The 26,024-nt window shown below is 31.0% G+C and overlaps 4 protein-coding genes and 1 long non-coding RNA gene across 7 annotated transcripts; 3 read left to right on the top strand and 2 right to left on the bottom strand.

Annotated features, from left to right (window-relative positions):
• Positions 1-89: 89 nt before the first annotated feature.
• On the bottom strand, positions 90-2,621 carry LOC115242207 (charged multivesicular body protein 1b). Its single transcript, XM_029818317.1, has 3 exons — positions 2,231-2,621; positions 1,455-1,920; positions 90-1,282 (listed from the first exon to the last, which is right to left on the bottom strand). Exons 1-3 carry the CDS (start codon positions 2,250-2,252, stop codon positions 1,168-1,170), a joined length of 603 nt encoding a protein of 200 aa, XP_029674177.1. The 5' UTR covers positions 2,253-2,621; the 3' UTR covers positions 90-1,167.
• A 127-nt stretch (positions 2,622-2,748) lies between these two features.
• LOC115242214 (bolA-like protein DDB_G0274169) lies at positions 2,749-4,531 on the top strand. The gene is made up of 4 exons (XM_029818326.1): positions 2,749-2,933; positions 3,524-3,735; positions 4,035-4,103; positions 4,223-4,531. Exons 1-4 carry the CDS (start codon positions 2,891-2,893, stop codon positions 4,301-4,303), a joined length of 405 nt encoding a protein of 134 aa, XP_029674186.1. The 5' UTR covers positions 2,749-2,890; the 3' UTR covers positions 4,304-4,531.
• Positions 4,532-4,883: 352 nt separating this feature from the next.
• Positions 4,884-11,444, bottom strand: LOC115242199 (set1/Ash2 histone methyltransferase complex subunit ASH2). Its single transcript, XM_029818307.1, has 12 exons — positions 11,361-11,444; positions 11,132-11,270; positions 10,442-10,591; positions 9,416-9,594; positions 9,150-9,322; positions 8,834-9,008; positions 7,686-7,894; positions 7,040-7,217; positions 6,456-6,600; positions 6,192-6,327; positions 5,746-5,997; positions 4,884-5,119 (listed from the first exon to the last, which is right to left on the bottom strand). Exons 2-12 carry the CDS (start codon positions 11,152-11,154, stop codon positions 5,015-5,017), a joined length of 1,725 nt encoding a protein of 574 aa, XP_029674167.1. The 5' UTR covers positions 11,155-11,270; positions 11,361-11,444; the 3' UTR covers positions 4,884-5,014.
• Positions 11,445-12,086: 642 nt separating this feature from the next.
• On the top strand, positions 12,087-21,103 carry LOC115242874 (frizzled-9-like). 2 transcript variants are annotated; one of them, XM_029819455.1, is made up of 9 exons: positions 12,087-12,235; positions 13,313-13,479; positions 13,802-14,082; positions 14,289-14,443; positions 18,351-18,570; positions 18,941-19,122; positions 19,222-19,506; positions 19,598-19,802; positions 20,116-21,103. In XM_029819455.1, exons 3-9 carry the CDS (start codon positions 13,983-13,985, stop codon positions 20,676-20,678), a joined length of 1,710 nt encoding a protein of 569 aa, XP_029675315.1. In that variant the 5' UTR covers positions 12,087-12,235; positions 13,313-13,479; positions 13,802-13,982; the 3' UTR covers positions 20,679-21,103. The 2 variants fall into 2 exon arrangements, with proteins under 2 accessions (XP_029675315.1, XP_029675324.1); XM_029819464.1 differs by lacking the exon at positions 12,087-12,235 and having other exon boundaries at positions 13,013-13,479; positions 13,896-14,082.
• A 1,358-nt stretch (positions 21,104-22,461) lies between these two features.
• On the top strand, positions 22,462-26,018 carry LOC115243085. Of its 2 annotated transcripts, none has more exons than XR_003885162.1 (3): positions 22,462-22,476; positions 22,559-22,813; positions 25,038-25,807. It is a non-coding gene; the product is annotated as an uncharacterized LOC115243085 (long non-coding RNA). The 2 variants fall into 2 exon arrangements; XR_003885163.1 differs by lacking the exon at positions 22,462-22,476 and adding an exon at positions 25,856-26,018 and having other exon boundaries at positions 22,623-22,813; positions 25,038-25,778.
• The last annotated feature ends 6 nt before the right edge of the window (positions 26,019-26,024 follow it).

Below are 26,024 nucleotides of genomic sequence, written 5' to 3'. Positions count from 1 at the left end.
TTTGGCAGTACTGATTTTATATAACTACAATGGCCTTTTACTATTGGAAGTTTTTAATATTACTCTCATATTTAGTAATATTTTTTTATTAACAACTTCAATGTTTTGGTGAACTAAAAACAAAAACTTCTATTGTTTGCCTTATATGTTCATTGCATTTTTATAAGTTATTTATTTTTACAAGCGTACATTTCTACATGTACTGATTTTTTAGCTGTATTACAAATTATTATCATTTTTCTCTTAAAAAAATCACGATATTTTGATAAAAAAAGGAAAAATAAAATTATATTCTGCTCTCTGTGTTAATGATAGAAATTATAGATATTTGCATGTACACACTTATTTAAACAATAAGATACTTACTTAATAATAACACTTTTAGTATTGCAAAAGATAAAACATAAAATAGTAAATTATTTTATACTTAATTATATTTTGCAGTTTTTGTTAGTCTGATTGCATTAACTATTTAATTTTTTGATTCAAAAGATTATCTAAATCATTATTTTGGAATGATATTTTCAGGCTAGTAAATATATTTGTATCTTGAATTTATATTAATATACAACACATCGATCTTTATAGCAAAAGCACGTTCTATGAAATTACATTTCATAATTAAACTATGTTGTAACAAAAGATTTAATAAAATTATTGCAAAATTTTAATCAAGATATAACAAATTCTTTCTAATCTTGTTTCAAAAAAGACAGATAATCAGTTAATTAATCATTCACTTTATTAATTTTGAATAGGTTAATTTTTATAAAAATAATAGTGAAATTTCAAGAATCGGAAAATTTAAAAAATATAATTAGAGCAAGAGATCAATTATTTAAGAATATAATACTCCACAAATCTTTTAAGATAAAAGCCAATGTAATCTTTGTAACAATCTCATTGTATCATATTAAAGCTTGATATTGCTTGCCACATGTAAACTACAAAGATATTATAAGTTGTTTAGAACTCTCCCTTTTAACTTTCTTATTTGTTTAGACTTATTATCCCAATATTGTAATGTAAAAAATATACATGTTACCACATATGTAACATCATAATGCACATTATTGTAATGTATATATTGGGAACATATTATATAACTTATAAAACATTTTCATTATATATATTAATCATATATATATACAGTAAAATATTTTGCTATTACTCTCTGAGTCGCGCCAGTCTCTGTGTTAGCTCATCTTGTTCTTGGCTCACCGCTGTCGAAGTACCAATACTGCCCAGTTGACCAGAGGGCAATTCCATGTTCAGTTCCAGGCTATAAATAAAGTCGATTAAAGTTTTCTGAGCAATTTAGAAATTTTTTATTTAAGACCAACAGTAGTATTTTCTTGTAACATGTACATTAAAAAGAGTAGAATTAAAAAATTCTTCTTTTTAATCATAAAATAAATTTGAATGGACAAATAAAAATACATAAATATTCTTACCCAGCTTCATCTGCAACTTGTTGCATTAAAGTATCCACATCATTTTGAGGTACATTGGTAGTTGTAGTTTGCGACATAGCATTTTCCATATATGAACTTTGTACATCCAGATCCTCAAATTGACTCTCAAACTTATCCATGAGACCAGAGATTTTTTCCAAGTTCATTGATTTCATTGCCGCATCCATGGCCTTAACAACACCAGCCATAGACTGAGTGACTTTGCGAGTCGTCAGTGCAGTCTGTACTCTACTAGCCACTGCATCTACTCTAGCACTCATCCTGAGATAATTTAAGGCCTGGTTTTTCTGTCGAATTGCATTCTCCGCATGGATACGAGCACCTTCCATATTACCTTTCTGTATTGCTTTCTTGACTTTTGTTTTCTCTATTTTCTCCTCTTTCTCGCATTTTTTCGAGTTTCTCTCTAATTCCTTTACAGCAAACTTCAAATTGAATAAATTTTCTACGTTTTATTATCAAGGAAAATAGTACTTGTATCATGAGAATTTGCAGCCTTTTGTTTAATAATTAGGAGAAAAATTATATTTTTCGATTTTTATAAATTTTTACAAAAATATATTCGAGAAAAATAAAATTTAGATTTCTGACAATTCCTATGGTGTGTCATGATGTGTCATGATATGTGAATATCCTCTGAAGATGTACTGACAAGTTTTGCTTCAATCGCTTTATAAAAGAAACCGAGAATTTTAGTATAAATAAAAAATATTTATTAAATACCTTATAGTATAAATAAAATATTTAAAGGATACTTTCCATTTGAGAAACGGACATAGCTGACTGTTCGGCCCCCGTTGTGAAGTATTAAAGACCTAACCTCAAAAATAATATCAGCCCTAAATGCGTTCCTCTTTGTTGACAAGTTAAATCAAGTGACAAGTCACACCCAGTGTAAATCGTCACAAATAAACTATATTGTATTTATAATAATACGTTTTTGTCACCCGAATTTTATGGAAAGAATAAAAGCTCTCTCTTTCTTTCTCTCTCATTCAATTCACATGACAGTTACGTGCGATCAAGATGATATTACGATATTACTCATTCCTACAAATATTTTACAAAATTGGGTATATTAAACCAGTATTGCGAACAATTACGAACTGGAGACTGGAGAGAAAATGTTATGAATCTGTTTGGATCATAGACATATAAAATACATAGACGGAACATTAAAAATCGGGGTCAGAATTATTAGAAAGAGACATATATATTCTTGGATGGATTTCTATCTCTTTTTCCACATCAATCATCTGAACCTGAACTAAAAACATTTCTCATCAGATGAAGTCAATTTTTTTGACTATGATACTATAATAATATCAATCAAGATATCAAGAATCAGCGAATGTTCTGAGAAAGAGATAGAGAAGGAGTATCATATTGCAAATAGTAAAAATAATTATGAATAAATGTATAAAACAAAGTTTTTAAGAAAATTGATATTTAGAAAATGTAAGTATTAGTTCATTTAAAAGCGTTTTTCATAACTTTTGTAAATAAAGTTAAATAATCATAATATATAGACCAAACTAATTAAAGTCTAAAGTTTTATACAATAATGGTTGCATCTTTGTTTATTATTATTTCGTCATTGTTATAAATATCTTAATTACAAATTTATTAATTTTTATGCATACAATAGAATGATTAATTAGAAGTATATAAAGTGATTATATAAAAAGCATATACATTTTATATGGAAGACTCAAAGAAATATATTTATCAAGAGAAATTGTTTTTAATGCTAAGTTTACTTATATAAGTCTTATTAAGTAAATTATATACTATAAAGCCTATCACACAATGCTAAGCGATAGGCTTAATTCGTATTTTATGTTTTAAATCATTTTCATTCTTGTATGTACACTAACATATAAGTGTCTTGACAATGATTGCTATAGTACATAACTATATACAATTCATAATACATTTGCATGTGTTTTCTTAGAGAATCTGTACAATATAAAAAAAAAAAGTTTTATGTAATGCATATTATACCCATACAAATATGAATGTGAATTAAATAGAAAGCACCAATATAGATTATAGCACATTTCATCGGGAAAATATGAACAAAGCAATACTGAATAAACCAATAGAAAACTCAATTAAGAAAAAACTGGAAACTACCTTGAGACCCCTGTATTGCAATGTTATTAATGAATCTTACATGCATAATGTTCCCAAGGATTCCGAGACGCATTTCAAGGTAGTAATAGTATCAGAAAAATTTAACAAGCAGCCATTGATCGAGGTAATTATTAGAGATTCTTGTGTTTATTATAAACATTTTGTTACATTTAATTTTAAATCCATCAAATTTGGAAAATTGGTTTGGTTTTTTTATTTTTTTTATTTTGATCAAGCATATAAAATATAACATAGAATTTATATGAAAATGAATGAAAAGAAAATAATAACATTTGTCAAGCAAATAAAGTAATAATAGAAAACACGTTAGTTTTCATCTATAAGTTTAATTAATTGCAAGATTAAGGAATATATATTACTCCAAATAATAGAAAAGGTCTGAAACTTGAATTATTAATTTAGAGACACCGAGTAATAAATGAATTATTGCAAGTGGAACTGCAAGGAGGCGTACATGCTTTATCAATAGTTGTAAGTGATAGCAATTAATTATTAATTAATTCTCTTAATAGCCTGAAAAATAAATTATGCTCCATTTTTTCATGTTCAACAACTAGATCAGATAAAATTTTTATATTAATGTGTTTAAGGCAAAAACACCAGAACAATGGGAAGCAAGCAATAAAACAGTGACTGCGAGTCCTGCTTGCAGAGGTGGTTTTGGAAAATAACGTTATTTAATAATTTAACGATTAATTAAGGATAATAATTTAAGCTATAAAATAAATTATGCAGTATATGTAATATAAGTAATAAACACATTTTACTGCAATTTTTACATAAATAATATTTACATAAATAAAATTTTTTTTTTTAATTATATGAGATCTCACAAACACACACGTTCTGTATATAAAATATCTCCTATATATTAAATAAAATCAAATACTGAACTAAAATTAAAAATGTTTTTTTAATTTATAAAATTAAAATATAGAATAAAAAGTTTTAAAAACAGTTCGGTACATGAAACTCCATATTTTTAACTTCATTTTCTCAAAAAATATTATTTATATCTTTTTAAAGATAATATTGCTACAATCACTCCTTTAATTGTAGGATCAACAATATGATAAATTATGTGGCATAAATTTCATATTCATGGAAGGAATTACATATCATTGATGATATTTAGTCTTTTCTTTATCTTTTTCTCCAAGCTTATTTCATATACTAAAAATTGAAAATGTTTAATAAGTATGTGGGAATTGTGTATATGTGTGTGTATGTGTGTGTGTGCATAAGCACAACTAAAAAAAATTAAAGATTTATTTTTTCTGTCTAAATCACGTATTGTTGCACCAAGTCCTACATATACATCAAGCATACTAGATCTATAATATAATACAAAAAAATGACAAAAATAAAAAGATACACTAATGTCACAATGCAAATGTATCCAGCCTTAGTTTGCCTTCGTTTTCGGTTAGATAAAGCATGTCTGCCATTGATTGCTCTGCTATCGCCTCCTCTGCCTTCTCGTGCATCTATGATAATGAGATAGTATTGTAAATATCAGCACAAGAATTAACATTATCTTCAATTAATATTATCCAGAATCACTGAAAAACTTCTACATTTTCATGAAATTTAATATTAGATGAGACCAGAGAGTAATTATGAGATTATTTAGAATAAGGTAAACACATAAAAGTTATTAATAATGTAGATATAAAATTTATTCCCATGAGATTTATCATTTTCATAAAATAGTTGTCCAGTAAAAAATTAATTTCTTTGAAATGTTTGCAAATTTTAGCTAGATATTATGTAATCTAGGTAACATCTAAATGTCTATGTATTTAAAAAAAGATTGACTGTCTTAAAGCTGAGATTTTTATAATTGTAAATAGCATCATTAACGTGTAACATAATGTAATTAACTTTTGTTGTTTAGTATGTCCAAATTACGGTTTATAACTAGAAAAAAAAAAAATAAATAAATAAATAATAATAATAATAATTAGTAAAAGACAATTACATAAATATTAAGATTATGTATACCATACAGTTTTTATTTTATCAGGAAAGTGTTTGCAATCGTGAGTTGAATGATTTTTTCACTTATATCATCAATCATAAAATTGGATATAAAAGGTGTGAATATACTTACGCCTCTGAATGTAATGTTAGTTGGAGGACATTTGAAATTCGGACCGAAATTCACGGATACCGTTGCGCTTTTATAGATCGAAATTCCAGGATAATAGGCGCCTTTGTTGAGATCCACAAAAGCATCACCTTGATTGACTCCGTTTTTGTAGTATATGATCTTGCTACTTTCCAAAGGCCGCAGAGCCTTCAAAGCTTCCTGCACTTGGTCTTTCTCCTCGTAATATAAGTGACTCTTGAATTTCACTAAGGGCTAATTTAAAAATCAGAAAATATAAAAAGTAAACAATTTGTAGGTATTTCTATAAAAAAATTATATTTATAAATTATTTGTAGAAAATTTTAATAAAAAGAGAGAGAGAAAATATCATAACAGTTTAATATTTTGGAAATATTCAAGCAATTTCAATCTACTTTAATTTTTTTCTATTGACATGATATGCTCACTCTGTCTTTATAAGTATTTGGAATGTGCGATGCATCATATGTGTTTGGAAGAACTATGAGGAAACCCAATGTGTCACCCTCGCTGTAACCGTTGTTATAATGTTTGCCGCGGCTTTCGTGAAATCGCGTGCCCTTCCTATCAAATATTGTATCATGAAAAATTATTGAAATTTTAAAAAGATGGAATTATGATTAAAAGAAAAGCATATCTTTTAGTAAAATTTTTTAAATATGCTATATAGCAATCATAAGTATATATAATACCTTGATCTCCATGAGTAACCGAACTTATCATAGCCAAGTGGAGCTTGCAAATTCGCGTATTCTTGTCCCCATCCAAGTCTTGTCGCGGATCCTTCCGGCATTTCCTCGATCGTGGCTTCCCAATACCAAGTGCCTCTGCTTACGCCTATAAGAGATTGGTAAATATAATTAAAATATTTATACAGGCTATCGCAAATCAAAAGTAAACATCTTACAAATATTTGAAATGGAGAGACAAATAGAATGAGACCAAAATGCAAAAAATGGTATAATGAAGAATAAAAGGTTGGAAATAAATTTTATTGTTAGCAAAAAACAAGCATTTTATGAAAAAAAAAAAACTACCATGAGAACGATGCTATATCTGAACAATATAGATGCAGAAAATCCAAGTATTTCAATCTCCTTCTCTCTTTGAGATGTATAAATTTATATTTAAAAATATATATAATTAATTATTTTCAAGAAAGACTATCATAAAAAATGTTATAAAATTGTTCCCTTGTAAGATTGTATCTAAGATTGTATTAGATATACTCGACACAACGCTATCGTGTATCTTCATAAATTGATAGCATTCTCACTGTGTGTGGCTCTTATCATGCAATATCCTTTTTCCCCAGTGACTGCCAATCTATCTTCAGCGACTTTGAGTTGTGGCGCGCGATCATGTAATGCAAGCAACACAGTACTCGGGCTGAGAGCGCGGTATAGCCATCCGGGTATAGGTTTACCAGCCCAGTCGCTACTCTCGTCAAATTCCTGAATATAAATTAAGATATTTGGAAAATTTAGTATTGCTTACAGACATTATTATAATCTAAGTAGAATTTTAATTCTTTAATTGTAGTAGTATATAAAAACTGCTTATATAGAACTTTCAATTTTTGCTAGACACACATACACATACATATGTGTATATACATATTACAGCCAAAGAAGTTAAAGCTTCTGATTCTTTATTACGTCCATATTTCTAACATAAGAAAAAGCAGAAAGTAAATATGTATCAAAAGAAAGTAAAGATATATCAAAGATATATTAAAATATTTCCTACAACTTTTCTTTATCAGTTTTCAAAAACTTTGTCTGACGAAAAATATTAATCTCTATCTTTTCTATTATTTCTTTAATTGTATCATAATTTCCTCTTTGTACACATAACTTACATAAAGATTATTAGAAGAACTGTTTGTATCTTAGTCAGTAGAAAAATAAAGTACATCTTACCTGTCGGAAAGGTGCATGAGGATCTGGTTCTGCCAAGATATATCTATAGCCATCCTTATTAAAGGGGTGTTCGAGTGGATAACCATGAGCGGGCAGTTTGGGAGTAGTCATGTCAGAGCCTCTGCCCTTTTTTCCAGAACCCGCACCCGCGGCCTCGCCAGGGAACTTCCGCTTAGCATTACGACCGCGCAATCCTCCACTAAGTGGCACTAAACATTCCATTTTAATAAAATATCACTTCACTTTTGATATCAACATATAATATCGTCCTTAATTCTCTCTTCTCAACTTTAATCACGTTTCTTCTTTTCAATACATTCAAATCCAATAAAGCAAACAAGTAAGTAATTAATCGATAATTGATTTTTTTTTCTAAACGGACTGATTAATTGCTACAATGCTAAATTCCTTATATATATGTAGATAATGATATGTAAATGATATGAATAATGATATCAAATACAACATTGCAGCTTTATAATTAAGTCTCTTAGGGCAAAGTTCATTAGAGATCTATTCAATTTCTCTGTCATGATTTAAACTTGAGTAGTTTTCTGATAGCGAATTGACGATAGCGCGCGCACGATTGCATCTGTGATAAGATAAAGAATAACAGATCTATATATATCTGATCAAAACTTGCTTTGAGGAATACTATCTCTGAAAGATTTGGAAACAACGAGAATTTAAATAAAAATTTAACAAATTAGTATATTTGATTGTTTTGAAAAATCTAGGATAGGCTTTGATATATCTTGAATGAATATTTGATTTATATGCATTGTCTGCATTCGTTTGTCCATAGATTTGAGGTATGTGTGTGTAAAAATAAGAAAAAGAGAATATAAAAATATAATATAAATATAAAAATAACTACATAAAGAACATAGAAGAAATAGAATCTATATAAATATTCATAAATTAAAACATGAGACAATTCTAAAACTTTCTACATACATTCTTTTATCTTGAATTTGAGAAGAGATATTCCATCAGTTTTTAGCAAAAATTTTGATAAGTGCTAGCTTTTTCCATAAATTTTTAGTTTGTGTTATTAAAAAAGTACATTATTAATTAAGTTTAAATTAAAACTTTGTTACAGTTAAATTAATATAAAATGAATAAGGAAGAAAGTGCTAGGTACACACCAACATGTTGTAGGCCCATTTCTGTCGCTCGCAAATGACCATTCTTAATCATAGCTTCATAATTCGGTTTAATTGATGTGAGTTCAGGGCTTGCCAGACCAAAGAGCTGACCTTCGGACGTACTCTCGTCCATCGTAAATAATGTTCCGACGTCTTTAAGCAATGCTCTGTGGATCTAGAAAATCGAATGTTTATCAAAATAAGATAGTTATTATAGAATCAAAAATGAAAGATTATATAAATTTATATTATATTTATATTACTCATAAGTTCTAATCTAATACAATTGCAGCACCAAAAAAGGCTTATTAAATACCGTAGCATGCCAGGATTGGGTGACTCTGCGAGGCATTGTAGTCATGCTCTCCCAATGACAATCAATAAATGGTATGATATCTTTGTCCTTATGAAAGAGAGTCCTCTGCTCATTCTCCTTTTGACATATCTGCAGCAAGTTTGCGATTGCTGTTATGCACATCTGTGGAAATGCTGGAAGAAATGGAAGCAGTATGATTAATTAATTAAGCAATTAATGAAATATCTTTATATACATTAATGCTATGATTAATTTTCAACACTCACGTGCCTGGTTTTTCTTGAAGCTTTCTAAGCCAGTCGGTGAACAGTTCTTGCACATAAATATATAATTCATCATAAAAGGCACAAGTTTGCCCAATTGATATCCAATACAGGATTCATGAAACCAACGAGAACAACTAGCACAAAGTAGCTCTGCAATATTTAATTTTCTTTCCTTGTTGCTGCAAAATGTTCCACAGTAAATCACCATGTTACAAAAAAAATAATTTTTATTAAGATTACGTCACTTTCAAACTGATAAAGGATATTTTAGATAAAAAGAGCAATGATTCCGAAACACCATATGCGTATCCGCGGTTATCACCATCGCTCGACGCAAACTATCATTGTCGTTGGAATGTTATCGATACCGGGTAGCCGTTCTTGATCTTGCCTCGATAAATGTACGATTGTGGCTAAACGCGCGGGAATGGCAATTGTCCTAGAAAACAAGATTCTACAGGTCGGCGCCTGGTCTCTCAGCTCCTAGATTGTGCAATTGCCGCTTAATGACTTTGTCGAGACTTTTTCATTCTCCCTCGCTCGCGGAAACCACCTTCGCAATTAGTTTCTCTTGAATTCTTCTATTCTCATTTTCATCGCATCGCATTTCGTCTAATATCCGTTTTTCTCGGGGTTCGAGTTATTCTCGTTGCATCTAATATCGTATAATACCTGCGTAATTTTGGTTTCTCTCTTCGCATTCCGATGGTACCCTTCCATGATTAAATGAAGAATGAATTTCTTTCCTCCCTTCTAGCGCCTTATCGATTTATTAACCCGGTTACCTTAGAAACTGCGGTTATCAGTCTATACAGTTGGTATCCGGGCAACGATAACGTTGTTATCACGAGGTATCGATATTCACTATTTAGGCGACGAGCTAAAGTTTTATGATGTAAAATATCTCTATTGATTGAAATCATGAACGCAAAATTTCTTCGTTTCAGTTCCAAGGCACAATAAAATCCAATTTAAAAAAAAAAAAAAAAAAAAAATATAACATTAATAAGATTTACAAGTAATTACCAGTAACAATTTCCATTTTCATTGTTATTGCTTTGTCCACCGAGTCTTTCTGCTGGTTCATCCTGCTTAGATTTGTGTTTGCTCTTATCATCGAACTTTTGTTTTATCTTTTCTTCAGCAGCTTCTATTGGCTCAAGCTTATCACTTGGACTAAATTATATATCTTTAATTATTATTTTATTGTGTGTGTAATTAAAATAATAATTTACGATAACAATAATTTTCTACAGAATTATTTATATATAATTATTTTATTCATAATTACTTTATTCCTTCAGTTTTAAAAGACATACATTTATTTAAAATTCTTTACATTTTTTTAAATCCCCTCATCTGAATTCTAAGATCTAATTTTTATTATTTACATTTCACTTTCCAGTTGTTTTTTTTTAAATATATTCATTTTCTATCAATTATTAATATTCTTGCATTCTTAGATTTTTAGTTTGTCGAATTGGCAATATTTAAAATAGACTTTTATTTTTACACACAAATCTTTCTTTTTCGAATTCTTGAATTAAAAAATTTTTATTTCTCGAATTTTTATGTTCTTGAATTGTTTGTCAACAATTAAATCAAAATAATGAAAACATAACCTCAACTTATCGGTACATTATGTATAATAACAGATGCATGATTATATTGTAGAATATATATAACACTTGATAAACATCGATGAGTATTCCTTACCTGCCATTCTTTTCTTCTGCCATTGTTTTACAGATGTTCTCTCTTTTTTATCTTCGTTGGATTGGAGCACTTCGTCTACTACTACATGCACTTGGATGCAGTACCACAGTTGACTATAGGTTTGTTCTTTTTAGCTAAACTGGAATAAAATGAAATAGACATATATTTAGAAGTTCAAAAAAAGAAAGAAAAAACAAGAAATGCAAAAAGTTCATCTGAAAAAACAAACCTTGTAACGATGCAATACGATGAACGATGTAATTGTAAATTGTAATGGACTCCCGGGAGTAATGTAATTTCAGCCGGGTTTTTCGCGCATGCGTGGCGAATTCGGTATCAATCATAAACTTCATAAACACTGATGAGAAACTCGCATTGAAGATTGATTTGACCAATCAGGACAAAGAAATTTTAGTTTCTTTTGTCCTGATTGGTTAAATTTCAATTTGCAATAGATGGCATGACTGGAAAAAGATCGCTGTACACTAGCGTCCTCTCAGTAACATATTGTGACTAGAATCAGCTAGAATAAGAAGTAACGGAAATTAGAGATGGTAAAATAATTAATAATTAATAATTAATAATTGACAAGAAAATTATTCGGAAAGAAAAATCCTCATTTCAAAATGCACAAGTACAAAATATTGAAATAATTATAAATATTATATATACCGGATCGATGTTCCATTTTAATGGGAACTTTTCCGCAACACTTTTCAAATATCAATTCAAGTTATTAATTTAGTTTATTTTTATATTAATGTAGTTTCAATTTAGTTCAATTTGAGCTTTTAATTTATATCGTTTCAACTTTCTCTAGAAATATATATTTTTATTCTTTAAATATAGCTTATATTTTTAATTAATACAAATTTATTCACAATTAATGCACGGTAGAATTTATATTTTAAATAACACACACACCCATACATCTGGAACTATATATATGTTGCAGCAAATTTGGTATGCAATCATGTGGCGTAAAAGGGCCGCGCAGCGCGCAGGTTTCACACTTCTGAGATACATAAATGGCAGACCCTTCATTACACGAACGAGACGTGAGAGAGAATGTAGCCCCTTAGGCTATCCCTGAAGATACACCAAGTAAATTATACTTTATACTTACATCATGCCAAGCAAAAAATCGCTTCATAATTTCGTCCTAGCTACTATCAAGATTAAAATCTGTGGATCAAAAATTTCTTGGTCCTTTAATGATATAAATTTTAGAGTAAAAAAAAGTTTTTGAATATAAAAATTATTATTAAATATACTATAGGCGAATGAGTAAGAATCACGTAATATCAATAATTTAGAAACGTTTGTCATCACAGAAGAATATTTATCGTTAAAAAATTATGTTTTTTTTAGAAAAATAACAAAGATGAAAAAAGGTGCCAAACACGTAGATTTGACAATCAATTAATATATATGTATCTTAGACTAAAATTTAATATTAAATTTTAATTTCATTGTATTTTTAAATATTGTTTATATGTAAAAATTAATCGTCGCGTCGCGGGACGAGAAATCTCAAGGGCAAAAAGGATTCGGTTTTTTCTGTCGATCTCGCTCGGTCTCGCTCGTCATCGATTCGTTACACGTGGCCAACCCCAATGTTTCACGATGCTCAACTCAAGTATATGATACTATAAAATCGGGATATAAGAACGTGCAAAAATATATTATATATGTATAAATAAAATTATTTATCTTTTCACTATAGCACTTTTACATAGAAAAATTAAAGTGTATATTTTTAAATTGATGGTCCTTGCAATTTCTTTCTCATTTTCTATTTTTAATCCTATTTTATTTTGCGTCTATAATTTTTATATTGTGTTTCTAATCTAGCCAGGAACGAAAGATAGCGATGCTCGAGAGCTACTGCAAGATCTTTAAAAAGTTGGGCGTCGCTATAGATATTATTATATGGATGGTGCGGGAACCACAAGGATAAGACAGACGGACCCGCCAAGCAAATCAAATCTTCCCTTCACGGCTTAAAATGATCATCTGAAAAGCCACCTCATTGTACCTTCAATTTTCTTCTTTTCTTATTCTTTTTTCTTGCATCGTGCTTTCGGACGTCGCTATTTTCGCTGGCATTATCAACAAATTTCGTTTCTGTTTCGCTTATATTTCATGAAATATCTGTATCTTATTTGCTGAATTTTCCAGAGTTTCCTAATGGAAATTCAGGTGAGAATGGAAATATCTTATACTGTTACAACCGTAGTCCTATGAAGCGAGATAACTCATATTAATCAAACACCCCAAACATGAGATGCAAGGGAAAAATATGTACACGCTGCGTTTACATTGTATATTGAACAGTGTTAAAAGAGGTATATAAAATTCGAAAATATTTTCAGTAATTCAACTAAAATATCTCGGAAACTGAATTGTTTTTTTCTATTTAATTTTTCTGCTATAGTATATATTTAGTCACGAATTTCAGAAATACTCTGTATAACATATAATACATATTATATACATATTATATTTTCTTCTCTCTTTTTTTCTCTCTCTGTTATGCTTTTTGATTCGAAGAGTATAATATTATTTAAAAAATTTTAAATGTAATTTTATATGCAAAAAATATATTTAAATTATATATATATATAATAAAAGCAAACGCTTAAGAAGTTTTTATTCGCATTTCTAAAGAAGCGGCAAAAATTTATCATCGAGGTAATCTAGCATCCGGCGGTTTCTTTGTTCCTAATTATGCTTGCGGGATCGGTCCTATAATCCTCGACAGTTGGGCCTCGAGATAATAGGACCCACAGTGACGGCAAAAACTGGAAGGAGCAGGAGAACGCGGCCGAACGTGCGCAGAATCGCCCGAATGCATGCATCCACATTACTACCCACCAGTCCGCCAGTACCAGTATCCAGTATCCAGATCCAGTATCCGTCAGTCAGTCGACTGCCGACCATCGATGTGGGTGAGTGTATTTGGTGATGTATTGTGTTACGCGGGAATGTGAATCCTTATTATCACGTGAGTGTTGATCGTACGAAATACCGCGGACAAATTTTATATTATGTGTGTGTGTGTATGAATGTATCATTATTATTAATAAGATGTGAATGTCATCGACATTAAAAATGATATTGCCCATTGTGATGTTTATCCTATCGGCGATATTGGGTCTGGTCCATGGATGGGGCATCAATCACGGACATGCTGGAACCGGCCCAAAATGCGAAAAACTCAGCGTATCCTTTTGTCGAGGACTGCGTTATAATTTGACGGCGATGCCGAATTTTATGGGTCATGAGGATCAACGACAAGCTGAACGAGGGGTATGTTATAATTTTGATTCTTAAAATATTGTTATTTATTTTCTCTTCGTTAATGTATTAAAAGGATTAGAAAATATTTGTTTTTTCACCTTTGCTTTCATGCCATAAACACGATTAATAGACGCGGATAGATAACTTATCGAAATAGAAAATGATTTACTCTGAAAGGATCGATTTGCGAATTTATATTAAATAAAAATCAAAATTACTTCTTTTTTAATAACAATTTATGCAGGAAATCCCCTCTCTCTCTCTATCTCTGCTATTTCTTTCTTTTTTTCTCTTTTTTTCCCTTGCCTTTTTTTTCTTCTTTTCCCTCTTTTTTTTCTATTTTCCCCGTTTTCTTCCTCTTCTCTCTCTTTCTTTCTTATGATTAACGATAGAAAAAAGATGATAGAAGAAAAAAATTTAAAAATGTAATAAAGTCTGAAAAATTTACTCCCGCAAATAGAGTGGTTGTCAGAATAATGAGATATTTTCTTTTTTAAAGATGAACTTTAATTTTATTATTTCCTAATTAATTTATAGTCTATTTATTGTGAGCCAAAAATAATAGTAATTATTGAAAAATATAATGATTTGATTTAAAAAAATACATTAGTCAGAAGCATCTTTCTTTAAGCATTGTTAGAGAAATAATTATTATCAGTAAGGATCAATAATTCTATAAACGCGATCGCGTTTAAAAAGAGAATTCGACGGAGTATCTCGCACCACGACTTTCCTACTTGAGTGTTGCCGCACAAATGATAACAAGATCGGAGCATGTAAACATTAGCATGCTACATATCACAAAAAACGACGACGAATTAATAATAACAAGATACTCGGTCTTTTCGGGTCTTTCATTGTCACGGTGAAATAATCGCGCGGAGAAAAAATCATTCGTATGCTCCAGGCCTAACGCATGTTTAGTATACACATACACGTACACACACACACACACACATATATACATTCATACATGAGAGAAAGAAAGGTATTTATAGCTGAGGAGAAGGGGTTTACTCTCGCTCGCTCGCAGTTTTATTATCGTAATAACGTTAAGGCGGCTTCCTTTGAAGCCGCCCGAAGCGAGATAGCTCTGACGAGCAAACTGCGTATTTTTATAACAGCTACGTTCCTTGTGTGCATGTATGCGTGGTGCGCATGGAAGCGAGTGCGTGCGTATATGAGAACATTGGCGGATGCGGATTTGATACGTGCTTTTTATGTGATGAGCTCTTTCGAGAAGCCGGGGATAATGATGATAAATCGAGGAGGGAATGTGAAAAATTCTTAATTTTAAATTAGAAAATTTTTTAGTGCAAATATTATATAATGTACATTTATGTAAATAAAATTAAAAGATTTTATCAAATACAAATAATATATCTCTAATATAAACTTTAAGATATCTCTAAAAATACATTCTAATGATAATTATTAAAACTTTGAAAATCAACTTTAGATAGAGAAACTTTAATAGAATTTTAATTCTAATTTTCTTTTTTTTTAAGAATTTAATAATTCAAATCAAATAATCTTTTTACTTAAGAATATATCTCTTTAACTCTGTGTATGTGTGTGCTTATAAGAATTTTTTAAAGTTGATTTCTACATAATTAAATTATTTAATCTCTGAAGTTTCATGAGTCTATTTTCTCAAACAGTCATTATTACACAATTAAAAATTAAAATTTTTTTTTCTATTTTGAAATATCGCAACACTTAAGAATCAAAAAATTTCAAGAGTTTATTATTTTCGGAAATAAATTCTTTGAAAACAGTGATATAATTTATTATTTCCATTTTAAAATGGTCACGAAAAATTCTATTTTTATTTTCAAAAACGCGAAAAAAATTTTCGCGCAAAAAGTATCCTTTGGCTCGACATTGTGTCCCGGGAATTTATACGTTGATACGCATAAATATTAAGTCTTACAAAGAGTCTCGCTGACTCGATCAAGGCGGAACGAGCGCACGGTGTAAAGACAAAAGCGGGGAAAAAAGAACGAATGGAAGTAAGTTACAATAAGAAATAAGTGGGCTTCGTCCGTTCGTCCGTCTGTTCTCTCTCGTTTCTTCTTCTATCTGCGAATTGTCCGTCAGGCCGCTTTGAAAATTCTTTGAAGGGACCATATAAGGGATATATACCTTGTTTCCTACTCCGTCTTTTTCTGGTCATTCCCGAAAAAGAAGGATGAGAAATAATAAACGAACCGGTCTACGCAATCAGCATCGCTCTTTCGTTTTTGCAGACACGAGATATATAAGGCAAAAAATCTAAAATTATAACAAAATGATTACACAAATATGTATCAAATATTATAATTTTGATGAGTTTATTCACAGTTTATTCGTGAATCAGGGAAAAATTTTTACATTTTTGTAATATTGAAATGTCTGTATGATTATCTCATCATACAATTATTTCATAATTTAGATTGAAATCGACAAATGTGAAACAAATCAATTTCAAAATAAACTTGTAAATTTCAATTGAAATATCTGAGACTTTCGTTTGAATTTTTCTGTATGTTTTATCTTGTTATTACACTAATAAAAAAAATATATATTGTATATCTATATATATATATATATATATATATATATATATATATATATATATATATATATATATATATATATATATATATATATATATATATATATATATATATATATATATATATATATATATATATATATATATATATATATATATATATATATATATATATATATATATATATATATATATATATAGATTTGTGTAAAGCAAAGGATTAATTATTTCTTTTACTTTTACTTTTTTAATGCCACGGTAAAGATTAAAATAGTTTATACATATACATCAACTAATTTTTTCACCATATACATTTTTTTGTATATTAAACATCTTTCATATGCGAAAAGAAGTGAAAACGATTGAGCGTTATTTCCAGATAGGGCTTTTCTCTGAACTGTTCTTGGCTGGTCCAATCCTTGATTGGTGAGAAGAGAAGCACGAGATACACGGCTGAAATAAGAGGCTTCGGCGTTACGGGTTACCACGTAATTTCATGAGGCTATAATTTGGGGCGCATCGTGGAAGAGGAGAACATCGGGCTTGTGTGTTCGTAATGGGCAAATCTAGTGGGGGAAGGAGGTAGAAAGCGGCTTTGGTGGGCCGCAGCGAGACGTGCGAGGATTCATTAGGATCGAGGCGGGAAGAATGGGCGGGATAATTACCCCCGATGCCCATCGCTCGTTATATTTCATAGAAGCAAGTCTCCTCTCCGCTTCGTTAGATGCGTTATCTTCTATTTCCATCCATCCCACTCACTGTCGTAAGATTTGTCCCGTGTTTATAAGATGGAAGAAAGAGTGCCTAAAAAAAATCTTTCTAAAAAACACGCGTCAAATATAGAAGAAAGTATTCGAACTTTTATATATAAAATAAATAGAAATTTAAAACATAAAAAATGGTTAAGCATGACTGTTAAATAATTTTTTTAAATCAGATTCTTTTTTTTTTTTTAATCAGATGCAGTTAGCCAAGTTATAACAAAAATGCCATTTGATTTTTATTACTGCATTAGTTTCTGAGATATTTTAGTTGAAAGTATCATTGACAGAGAAATTTCGGATGGAGAGAAAAAGCAATAGATAATGATATGAATTTATTGTTAATTACAGTCGCGTGTGCGCGGGCTTGTCACGTGACATGTGACATGTGATACATACCGCGTCTCTCCCTCTCTCTTGATTTTTATTTTAAACATAAAACATTTCATAAAGTCAAGATATGTTACAATTCTCATAATTCATGTTTTTTTTAAATCAAATTACCTGACTAAAAACTGCAATTGATAAAGAGAATCTGAATTAAAATGAATCGATCAAGTGGTTAACTTAGTTCTAATAATATATCATGTATTCACAGCTGACTGCCTTTATGCCACTGGTCCATTACAACTGTTCGAGACATCTTAGGCTTTTCTTATGTGCCGTCTTCGCCCCGGTTTGCTCAGAGCATGTGGCCATGCAGATACCAGCGTGCAAGTCCCTCTGTCTTTCCGTAAGAAGGGACTGCGAGCCGGCTTTAACCAGTCTCACGTTGCCGTGGCCACACATGTTAGATTGCGATCGTTTCCTCGATCGTGGCAAGTATTCATTTAATTTAATATTATTCAAATTAGTCTGTCAATTTTAAATAATAAATTTAAAAAAGAGATTAGAAATTTTATTTTTAAAACATTTTTATACACACATAATGCTTTGAATCTTTATATTCTACACTTAACATTGTTTTTAGCTATTTCTTTATTATAGAGGTCTTATTATACATAGGATGTTTAAAAAAACCATTTTTTAAGAAAAAAAAGGAAAAAGGTTTTTGACACTTTATATATTTAATTTATAATTATGTTTAAAATAATATATTTTCGTTAAATAGGATATAGATTTAATTATTTGGTTATATAATTTTGATAATATTTTCCTCTCTCTAAAACTAATATCCTTATATTATAGGAAACACATTGTGCGTGCAGCCACCAGACGAAACATTAGATGACATTAAATCACCAGCATTGCCAACTATTCAACAACAATGGCCAGCGATGCATGAACAACCACTGCAGACCTCCACGCAAATACAACAGCAGCAACATCAATGTCCACCTCATTTTGTGCAGATACCCAATATAGAAACGGTAGGATAAGTGCTATGATTAGATGAAAAGATGAATAGATAAGAGTGAAGATGATAAAAAAAATATATTTTTTAAAATAATTTTTCGTGACTATTTCAGACTTTTTGTGCACCACGTTGCGGCATCGATGCATATTATCGCGCAGAAGATAAGAGATTCGCTGAGCGTTGGATGACCGGTTGGGCGTGGTTATGTTTTTTATCGACGCTTTTTACATTGTTAACTTTTTGGGTCGAACCATCCAGATTTCGTTATCCCGAAAGACCGATAGTTTTCTTAGCACTCTGCTATAATCTTCTTTCTGTAGCTTATATCATTCGGGGTGCGGTTGGCGCTGAGAATATCAGCTGTGCCAATCAGGTTGATGGACCAAGTTATGTTCCAGTAAGTAAATAGATTTCTCTTTCCAGTAAATAAATATGCAATACAATTTTTATTGCTGTTATATTTTTTTTTCATGTTTATTTATGAATAGATCCGCGATGCCTTGAAGAGTATTCCCTGTACTATTTGGTGGTTAGTCAGGTACTATCTAGGACTAGCTAGTAACACATGGTGGGCAGTCCTATGCGGTTGCTGGCTTCTGAGTGCCAAGAATGAGTGGAGCAGCGAAGCTCTTCACAATATTGCATCTTATCTTCACGCAGCTGCGTGGATTGTTCCGATATTCCTCACAGGAGGTAAATATTTTTACATAGTCTGAGATTTCTTTTTTTTATGCAATGTATCTACGTACCTATTTTGATTTTGTGTTATTCTTTCTGGACTATAAGTTTTCTTAACATCTTGATAACCTGTAAATTTTGAAAAAATTAAGGTTTCTAACGCTATTCCTTAAAACTTATTGGATTATTTATTCGTATTTCTACCAACAATGATACGCGCGGGAATTTATATTTATATATATGTTATTATTATTAAATGTTTAGAAATTATATCTTTGGATATATTGTATTTTTGCTGCAAATATTTGATTACATATCTTTCTTATAGGAAGCTTGCTGTCGCGCAACGTAGTTGCGGATGAATTAACTGGATTGTGCCAGGTTTCTGATGAGTCGGCATTGTGGTTGGAAGTGCTACCGCACGCTATGTTGCTGTTGTTGGGCTGTGTATTTAGTAGTATCGCTGGCAGCGCCCTGATCCGCGTGCGAAAAGCCGTGCGTTGTGCCGGACGCAGCGCAACGAAACTGGAACGTCTAATGACACGGCTAGGTATCTTTGCATTGTTATATGCATTACCAGCATTGGGCGGTCTCGTCTGCGTTTTGCACGAGGCCTCGGTGAAGCCACGATGGCGGCAACTGGCACTGCTTGCCGCACTGGATTGCCGCACGGCTCAGAACTGCACTCCAGGTCCGATCTATCGGGCCGCCGGTCTCGAGATTACTCTTTTAAGGCTTTTTTTATCTCTCGTAATCGGTGTCACTTCGGGTATGTGGGTATGGTCTAGTAAGACTTGCCGCACCTGGAGCAAACTGCTCACCGCTCCCAGTAAGCCTATTAGGATGCAGAAATCTTTTCAAAGCTTTAAGCAGGACGGCACTGTTGCTTAAGAACTTTCAAGTTGGATGTCTAAAACCTATCCTAATCTAATTTAGACAACATCTAGAGAACGTCTCATAAGGAATCTGAAATTTTAAAAAATCTAGAGAATGTCTCGCAAGGAGTCTGAAATTTTTAATCTTGCAGATATGTTTTAAAGACTTTTAGAAATGTTTCCTGAACATTAGTTTATAAAAAAGATAGTTTATAAGAGAAATTTTATATACATATATATAAAATTATAGGGAACGTCAGAATGATTATGCTTTTGTGTATATATGCTGTATATATTGTAAAAATGATGTATATTCGAGAAGCTCATAGTATGTGAAAAAATTTCTATGAATCTTTGTTTAATGAAAAAACAGTTTACTTTAAAGATCTTAAAAATAATCATGTTTTGTGTGTGTTTTTAATGTAAGTATATATATTTATCTAAAATTTCAAATATTTTTAAAAATTCATCTAATAATTAATCGTATTTTACATTTAACATATTTAATAATTTATATATTTTCTTACAGAATGTTTAAAAAATCATTTAATTTTATAAGCGCTTCAAAATAATTATCATTCCAAAATTAATATAATAGCAAAGATTATATTTTTTGATCAACAACACACTTTAATAAATAAGCCTCATTGTTTTTATTTAAGTATTATTTTTATATTATTATTTTTGTTTTATAGTCGTGACTTCTCTTCCTTCCCTTTATTCCCCTTATTCCCCTTATTCCCCTTATTTTCAGAATGATTATGCTTTTGTGTATATATGCTGTATATATTGTAAAAATGATGTATATTCGAGAAGCTCATAGTATGTGAAAAAATTTCTATGAATCTTTGTTTAATGAAAAAACAGTTTACTTTAAAGATCTTAAAAATAATCATGTTTTGTGTGTATTTTTAATGTAAGTATATATATTTATCTAAAATTTCAAATATTTTTAAAAATTCATCTAATAATTAATCGTATTTTACATTTAACATATTTAATAATTTATATATTTTCTTACAGAATGTTTAAAAAATCATTTAATTTTATAAGCGCTTCAAAATAATTATCATTCCAAAATTAATATAATAGCAAAGATTATATTTTTTGATCAACAACACACTTTAATAAATAAGCCTCATTGTTTTTATTTAAGTATTATTTTTATATTATTATTTTTGTTTTATAGTCGTGACTTCTCTTCCTTCCCTTTATTCCCCTTATTCCCCTTATTCCCCTTATTTTCTAATAAATATAATTTATTTATACTATTTATGTCTATTTCTTGCCACTATTTGTTTTCAATTTTTTTGTCTCAAGTTGCATGCCAAAGTATCGGAAAAAAATATAATTTGATAAGAAATAAGACAAAATTAATTCTTGTGTATATAGGGGATAGGAATGTTTTAACAAATAAAATTAGAAAATCAAAAATATCAAATGTTAATCATGTTGTTTTTGTAAGTATCAATATAATGACCGTATTAGGCTACATATTAAAGATTGAAAATAAACAATTGGGATTGTTAAAAAATCGGAACAAAAGGAGCTAAAATTTCTTTGTCCTAATTGGTCAGATTTTAATCTTCAATGTATAGTCTGATACGAGCTTTTGTGAGGTGTAGAAGACATGGAGTACAGAAAATCTATAGTATATGTAACGTGAACTATAGATTTCCTGTGCTGGCAGTATATAGTGTATGTCGGACGTAGCTGTGACCACATCACGATTCCTACGCCGTGTAGCCCACTTTCTCAATTGAATTGATTTTTATCTTACAAGCGCTAATTTGCGCCTAAATTGATTCCACAAGGTATTTATTGCTCTAAATTAATAAATCGCGTTGCGTTAATTCACAAAATTCCGCGGAATTGAACAAATTTTGCGGCGTGAAGGTGGAACTACTTCGTGCATCAACGCGCAAGGATACACTCTAACGGACGCTGCGGGATATATAACATCCCCCCACTCGATGATCATTGTTCATACGTTCCTGTTGGACCGGACACTCCGTGCGACGTTCTAGAACGATACGGAACTACGGAAGGCGTCTCACGTCTCACTCGTGCACGATAAAATTAACTGGCGAAGGATCGATTCGAAGAAATCCTCAAGCAAACTAACTATCGACAAGCACGAGTCGCATACAGGTTGGTGCATTCGATAATTAATCAATACTTAGTTGTACAATCGGGCAGACAACTAGGATAGTTGCTAGTTGTGGAAGAATAAGGATTAAAATATGGCGCCGATAAAGGGAGGAGATGCTCGAGATCGACTTCGGAGAAATGAATTCAGCGAGCTGAGTCACATGGAGCAATTGGCCAAGTGGATTGTTAACGTGCGTCGAAAGAAGCTGGAATGCCACAAAACTCTTAAGCGTGATCTTCGAATGGAGGCCGTGCTGACTCACGCCTTGCGCAATGCGGAATACGAATATCGGGCTAAACAGTTATCGAGGGTAAGTCGTTGGCGGCGATTAAGAGGACGGCTTCTCAAGGATGTGGAGTACGGGAGTTGCGGTTTGTACAATGCAGCTGAACATCGAGAGGTCGAAAAACAGCACAATGTCTCAAAAAGGAATAAACTTTCGCAGGAATCTTGGCGCGACGAGCTTAACAGCTTGGATAACTTTCTACAGCAATTAGGCCAGATAAAGTCCATTGTGCAGCGGTGACTAGATTCAAAAAGCTTATGGCTTCTTTGAGCATTGCTGAAGTGAACAAGAAATCTGTGGAATCTATGGAGCAATGAAGCTCTATCTTTTTTTTAAAGACCAATTTCTTGATCCAGGCTCGTCATTGGATGTGGAGCGGAGACACCTTCAGCAATTGCTCGTACCACTATGATTACTAACGGGAAACTTGCTACAGCAACTTGACGAAGTAGAGTCAGTTGTGTAGCAGTGACTAGATTAAAAAAACTTACGGTTTTTCCAATCATCGCTGAAGCAAGACGTCTGTGGAATCTAAGGAACAAAGAAGAAGAATTTTTTTATCCAGATTTATCATAGGATATGGAACGGAGAGGCCTACCAATACTTGTACATATTGCTGTAATTTCTAACATGATTAATCGATCTCTTGTTTCTTCTCTCACTCAAAGAAACACTGGAGAGTTTTGCTCATATGCCAAGATTAGGAAAATCTATGATTATATATGATTAACCAATCTTTTGTTTCTTCTCTTACTCAAAGAAACACTGGAGAGTTTTGCTCATATGCCAAGATTAGGAAAATCTATGATTATATATGATTAACCAATCTTTTGTTTCTTCTCTTACTCAAAGAAACACTGGAGAGTTTTGCTCATATGCCAAGATTAGGAAAATCTATGATTATATATGATTAACCAATCTTTTGTTTCTTCTCTTACTCAAAGAAACACTGGAGAGTTTTGCTCATATGCCAAGATTAGGAAAATCTATGATTATATATGATTAACCAATCTTTTGTTTCTTCTCTTACTCAAAGAAACACTGGAGAGTTTTGCTCATATGCCAAGATTAGGAAAATCTATGATTATATATGATTAACCAATCTTTTGTTTCTTCTCTTACTCAAAGAAACACTGGAGAGTTTTGCTCATATGCCAAGATTAGGAAAATCTATGATTATATATGATTAACCAATCTTTTGTTTCTTCTCTTACTCAAAGAAACACTGGAGAGTTTTGCTCATATGCCAAGATTAGGAAAATCTATGATTATATATGATTAACCAATCTTTTGTTTCTTCTCTTACTCAAAGAAACACTGGAGAGTTTTGCTCATATGCCAAGATTAGGAAAATCTATGATTATATATGATTAACCAATCTTTTGTTTCTTCTCTTACTCAAAGAAACACTGGAGAGTTTTGCTCATATGCCAAGATTAGGAAAATCTATGATTATATATGATTAACCAATCTTTTGTTTCTTCTCTTACTCAAAGAAACACTGGAGAGTTTTGCTCATATGCCAAGATTAGGAAAATCTATGATTATATATGATTAACCAATCTTTTGTTTCTTCTCTTACTCAAAGAAACACTGGAGAGTTTTGCTCATATGCTAAGATTTGGAAAATCTATTCAAATGTTAACAGCAACGACATATCTTGCCTGAAGCTTGGCGAAATCGTTGCGATCAAATGGAGATGTTTGGATCTACTTTTATTATTGACGAGTAGGCCTGGGAAATCCACAATACATACCACACATTACATTGAGAACCTCTGAAGCCTTCTAAGGAAAAAGAAGAAATTTTTCTAGAACCAGCAGCAAGAAGACTATGAGAGTTTTTAAAGAAATCTGAACAGTGCTTAGGCAGCATTGCGGCAATTTTTGCAGTCTGATACTTACTCTAGTATATATCTGCCTGTTTTTTACTTACAGTGTCATCGATTGAGATGGCAATGGATGCAGATGGACAGAAAAAGAGGGATAAAAAGAAAAGGGAAGGAAAAGGATAGAGAAAGAGAAAAAAAAGTTGCTATAATACAGATGCAGACCTTACCTCAGGATTTATCCTCGCATATTTTGGTTCTTTGTAAGTCTACCAGTCATCAATTTAGTTTGTATATGGTATTGAAACCAAAGCACTTTGACTTACTTGGAGCTTGTCTAGTAGTAGATATATATTTAAAGTACAAAATACTCTTACAGAAAACAAAAAAATTTTTACATTCAGAAATATTTTTAAACTTTTTATAAATTTGTAAGAAATATATAAGTACATTGTAAGACATTCGCATTGTGATAATAATTTTATCAATATTTCTAGACTTTAGCTTTTCTTGATCCTGAACAGTATAACTAGGCAAAAGAAATCAATCAGTAATTGACAGAAAATTGTAAGACTAATACATTTTTTGTTTATCAACATATTAATTGATTGCAAAATTCATGTATTATGTACAACATTGCGAGACTTCATATATGTACACATTTTCCTCATACATTTCTAAAATGTTTTATGCTGTTTAGGATTGATATAATGAAACCGAAGGATCTCACAATTATAATATACCAAGAATGTGATATTATTAATTTTTACCGAATTTACTTGTAAGTAATAAAAAACTGTGATGCAGATAAGAGGAGGAAGTTGCCGAGAGTGTAAAATAAATACATTTTGTAAATAATAAAGTAAAACTATTTTTTATTAACTTTTCTTAATTACCAAATGTTATTAATCCAACAATCCTTTTCAGTATGGCACACACATAACATCCTAGAAAATACCTCTCATTGCGAGCAGGGGATATTGGCTGTTCACATAAAGACGACGTCGTCGTCGGCAGCGGCGGCTTAGAAAATGTACTTAGGTTGCCATAAGAGAGAGAAAATGGGCTCTAGAGAAGTAAAATATATTTATAATTT

This window comes from Formica exsecta, unplaced genomic scaffold (assembly GCF_003651465.1).
Source record: "Formica exsecta isolate Colony F162 unplaced genomic scaffold, ASM365146v1 scaffold120, whole genome shotgun sequence".
NCBI lineage: Eukaryota > Metazoa > Arthropoda > Insecta > Hymenoptera > Formicidae > Formica > Formica exsecta.
The sequence above is the reverse complement of the archived record's forward strand: the minus strand, read 5'-3'. Positions and strand labels throughout refer to the sequence as shown.

Excerpts from the sequence above, each read along its gene's own strand:
- LOC115242199 (XM_029818307.1), bottom strand. The coding sequence starts at position 11,154 with ATGGCAGAAGAAAAGAATGGCAG. Across the intron at positions 7,895-8,833 it reads AATGGGCCTACAACATGTTG|TGCCACTTAGTGGAGGATTG; the intron begins GTGTGTACCTAG and ends TGGAATGTTTAG. Across the intron at positions 5,998-6,191 it reads CAAATACTTATAAAGACAGA|CCCTTAGTGAAATTCAAGAG; the intron begins GTGAGCATATCA and ends TTTTTAAATTAG.
- LOC115242207 (XM_029818317.1), bottom strand. The coding sequence starts at position 2,252 with ATGTCCGTTTCTCAAATGGAAA. Across the intron at positions 1,921-2,230 it reads GTCCGTTTCTCAAATGGAAA|AAAATTTATTCAATTTGAAG; the intron begins GTATCCTTTAAA and ends AATAAAACGTAG. Across the intron at positions 1,283-1,454 it reads CAAGTTGCAGATGAAGCTGG|CCTGGAACTGAACATGGAAT; the intron begins GTAAGAATATTT and ends CTTTATTTATAG.
- LOC115242874 (XM_029819455.1), top strand. The coding sequence starts at position 13,983 with ATGCATGCATCCACATTACTACCCACCAGTCCGCCAGTACCAGTATCC. Across the intron at positions 19,123-19,221 it reads AGATACCCAATATAGAAACG|ACTTTTTGTGCACCACGTTG; the intron begins GTAGGATAAGTG and ends TGACTATTTCAG. Across the intron at positions 19,507-19,597 it reads ATGGACCAAGTTATGTTCCA|ATCCGCGATGCCTTGAAGAG; the intron begins GTAAGTAAATAG and ends ATTTATGAATAG.
- LOC115242214 (XM_029818326.1), top strand. The coding sequence starts at position 2,891 with ATGTATAAAACAAAGTTTTTAAGAAAATTGATATTTAGAAAAT. Across the intron at positions 2,934-3,523 it reads AAAATTGATATTTAGAAAAT|ATTATAGCACATTTCATCGG; the intron begins GTAAGTATTAGT and ends GCACCAATATAG. Across the intron at positions 4,104-4,222 it reads TACATGCTTTATCAATAGTT|GCAAAAACACCAGAACAATG; the intron begins GTAAGTGATAGC and ends AATGTGTTTAAG.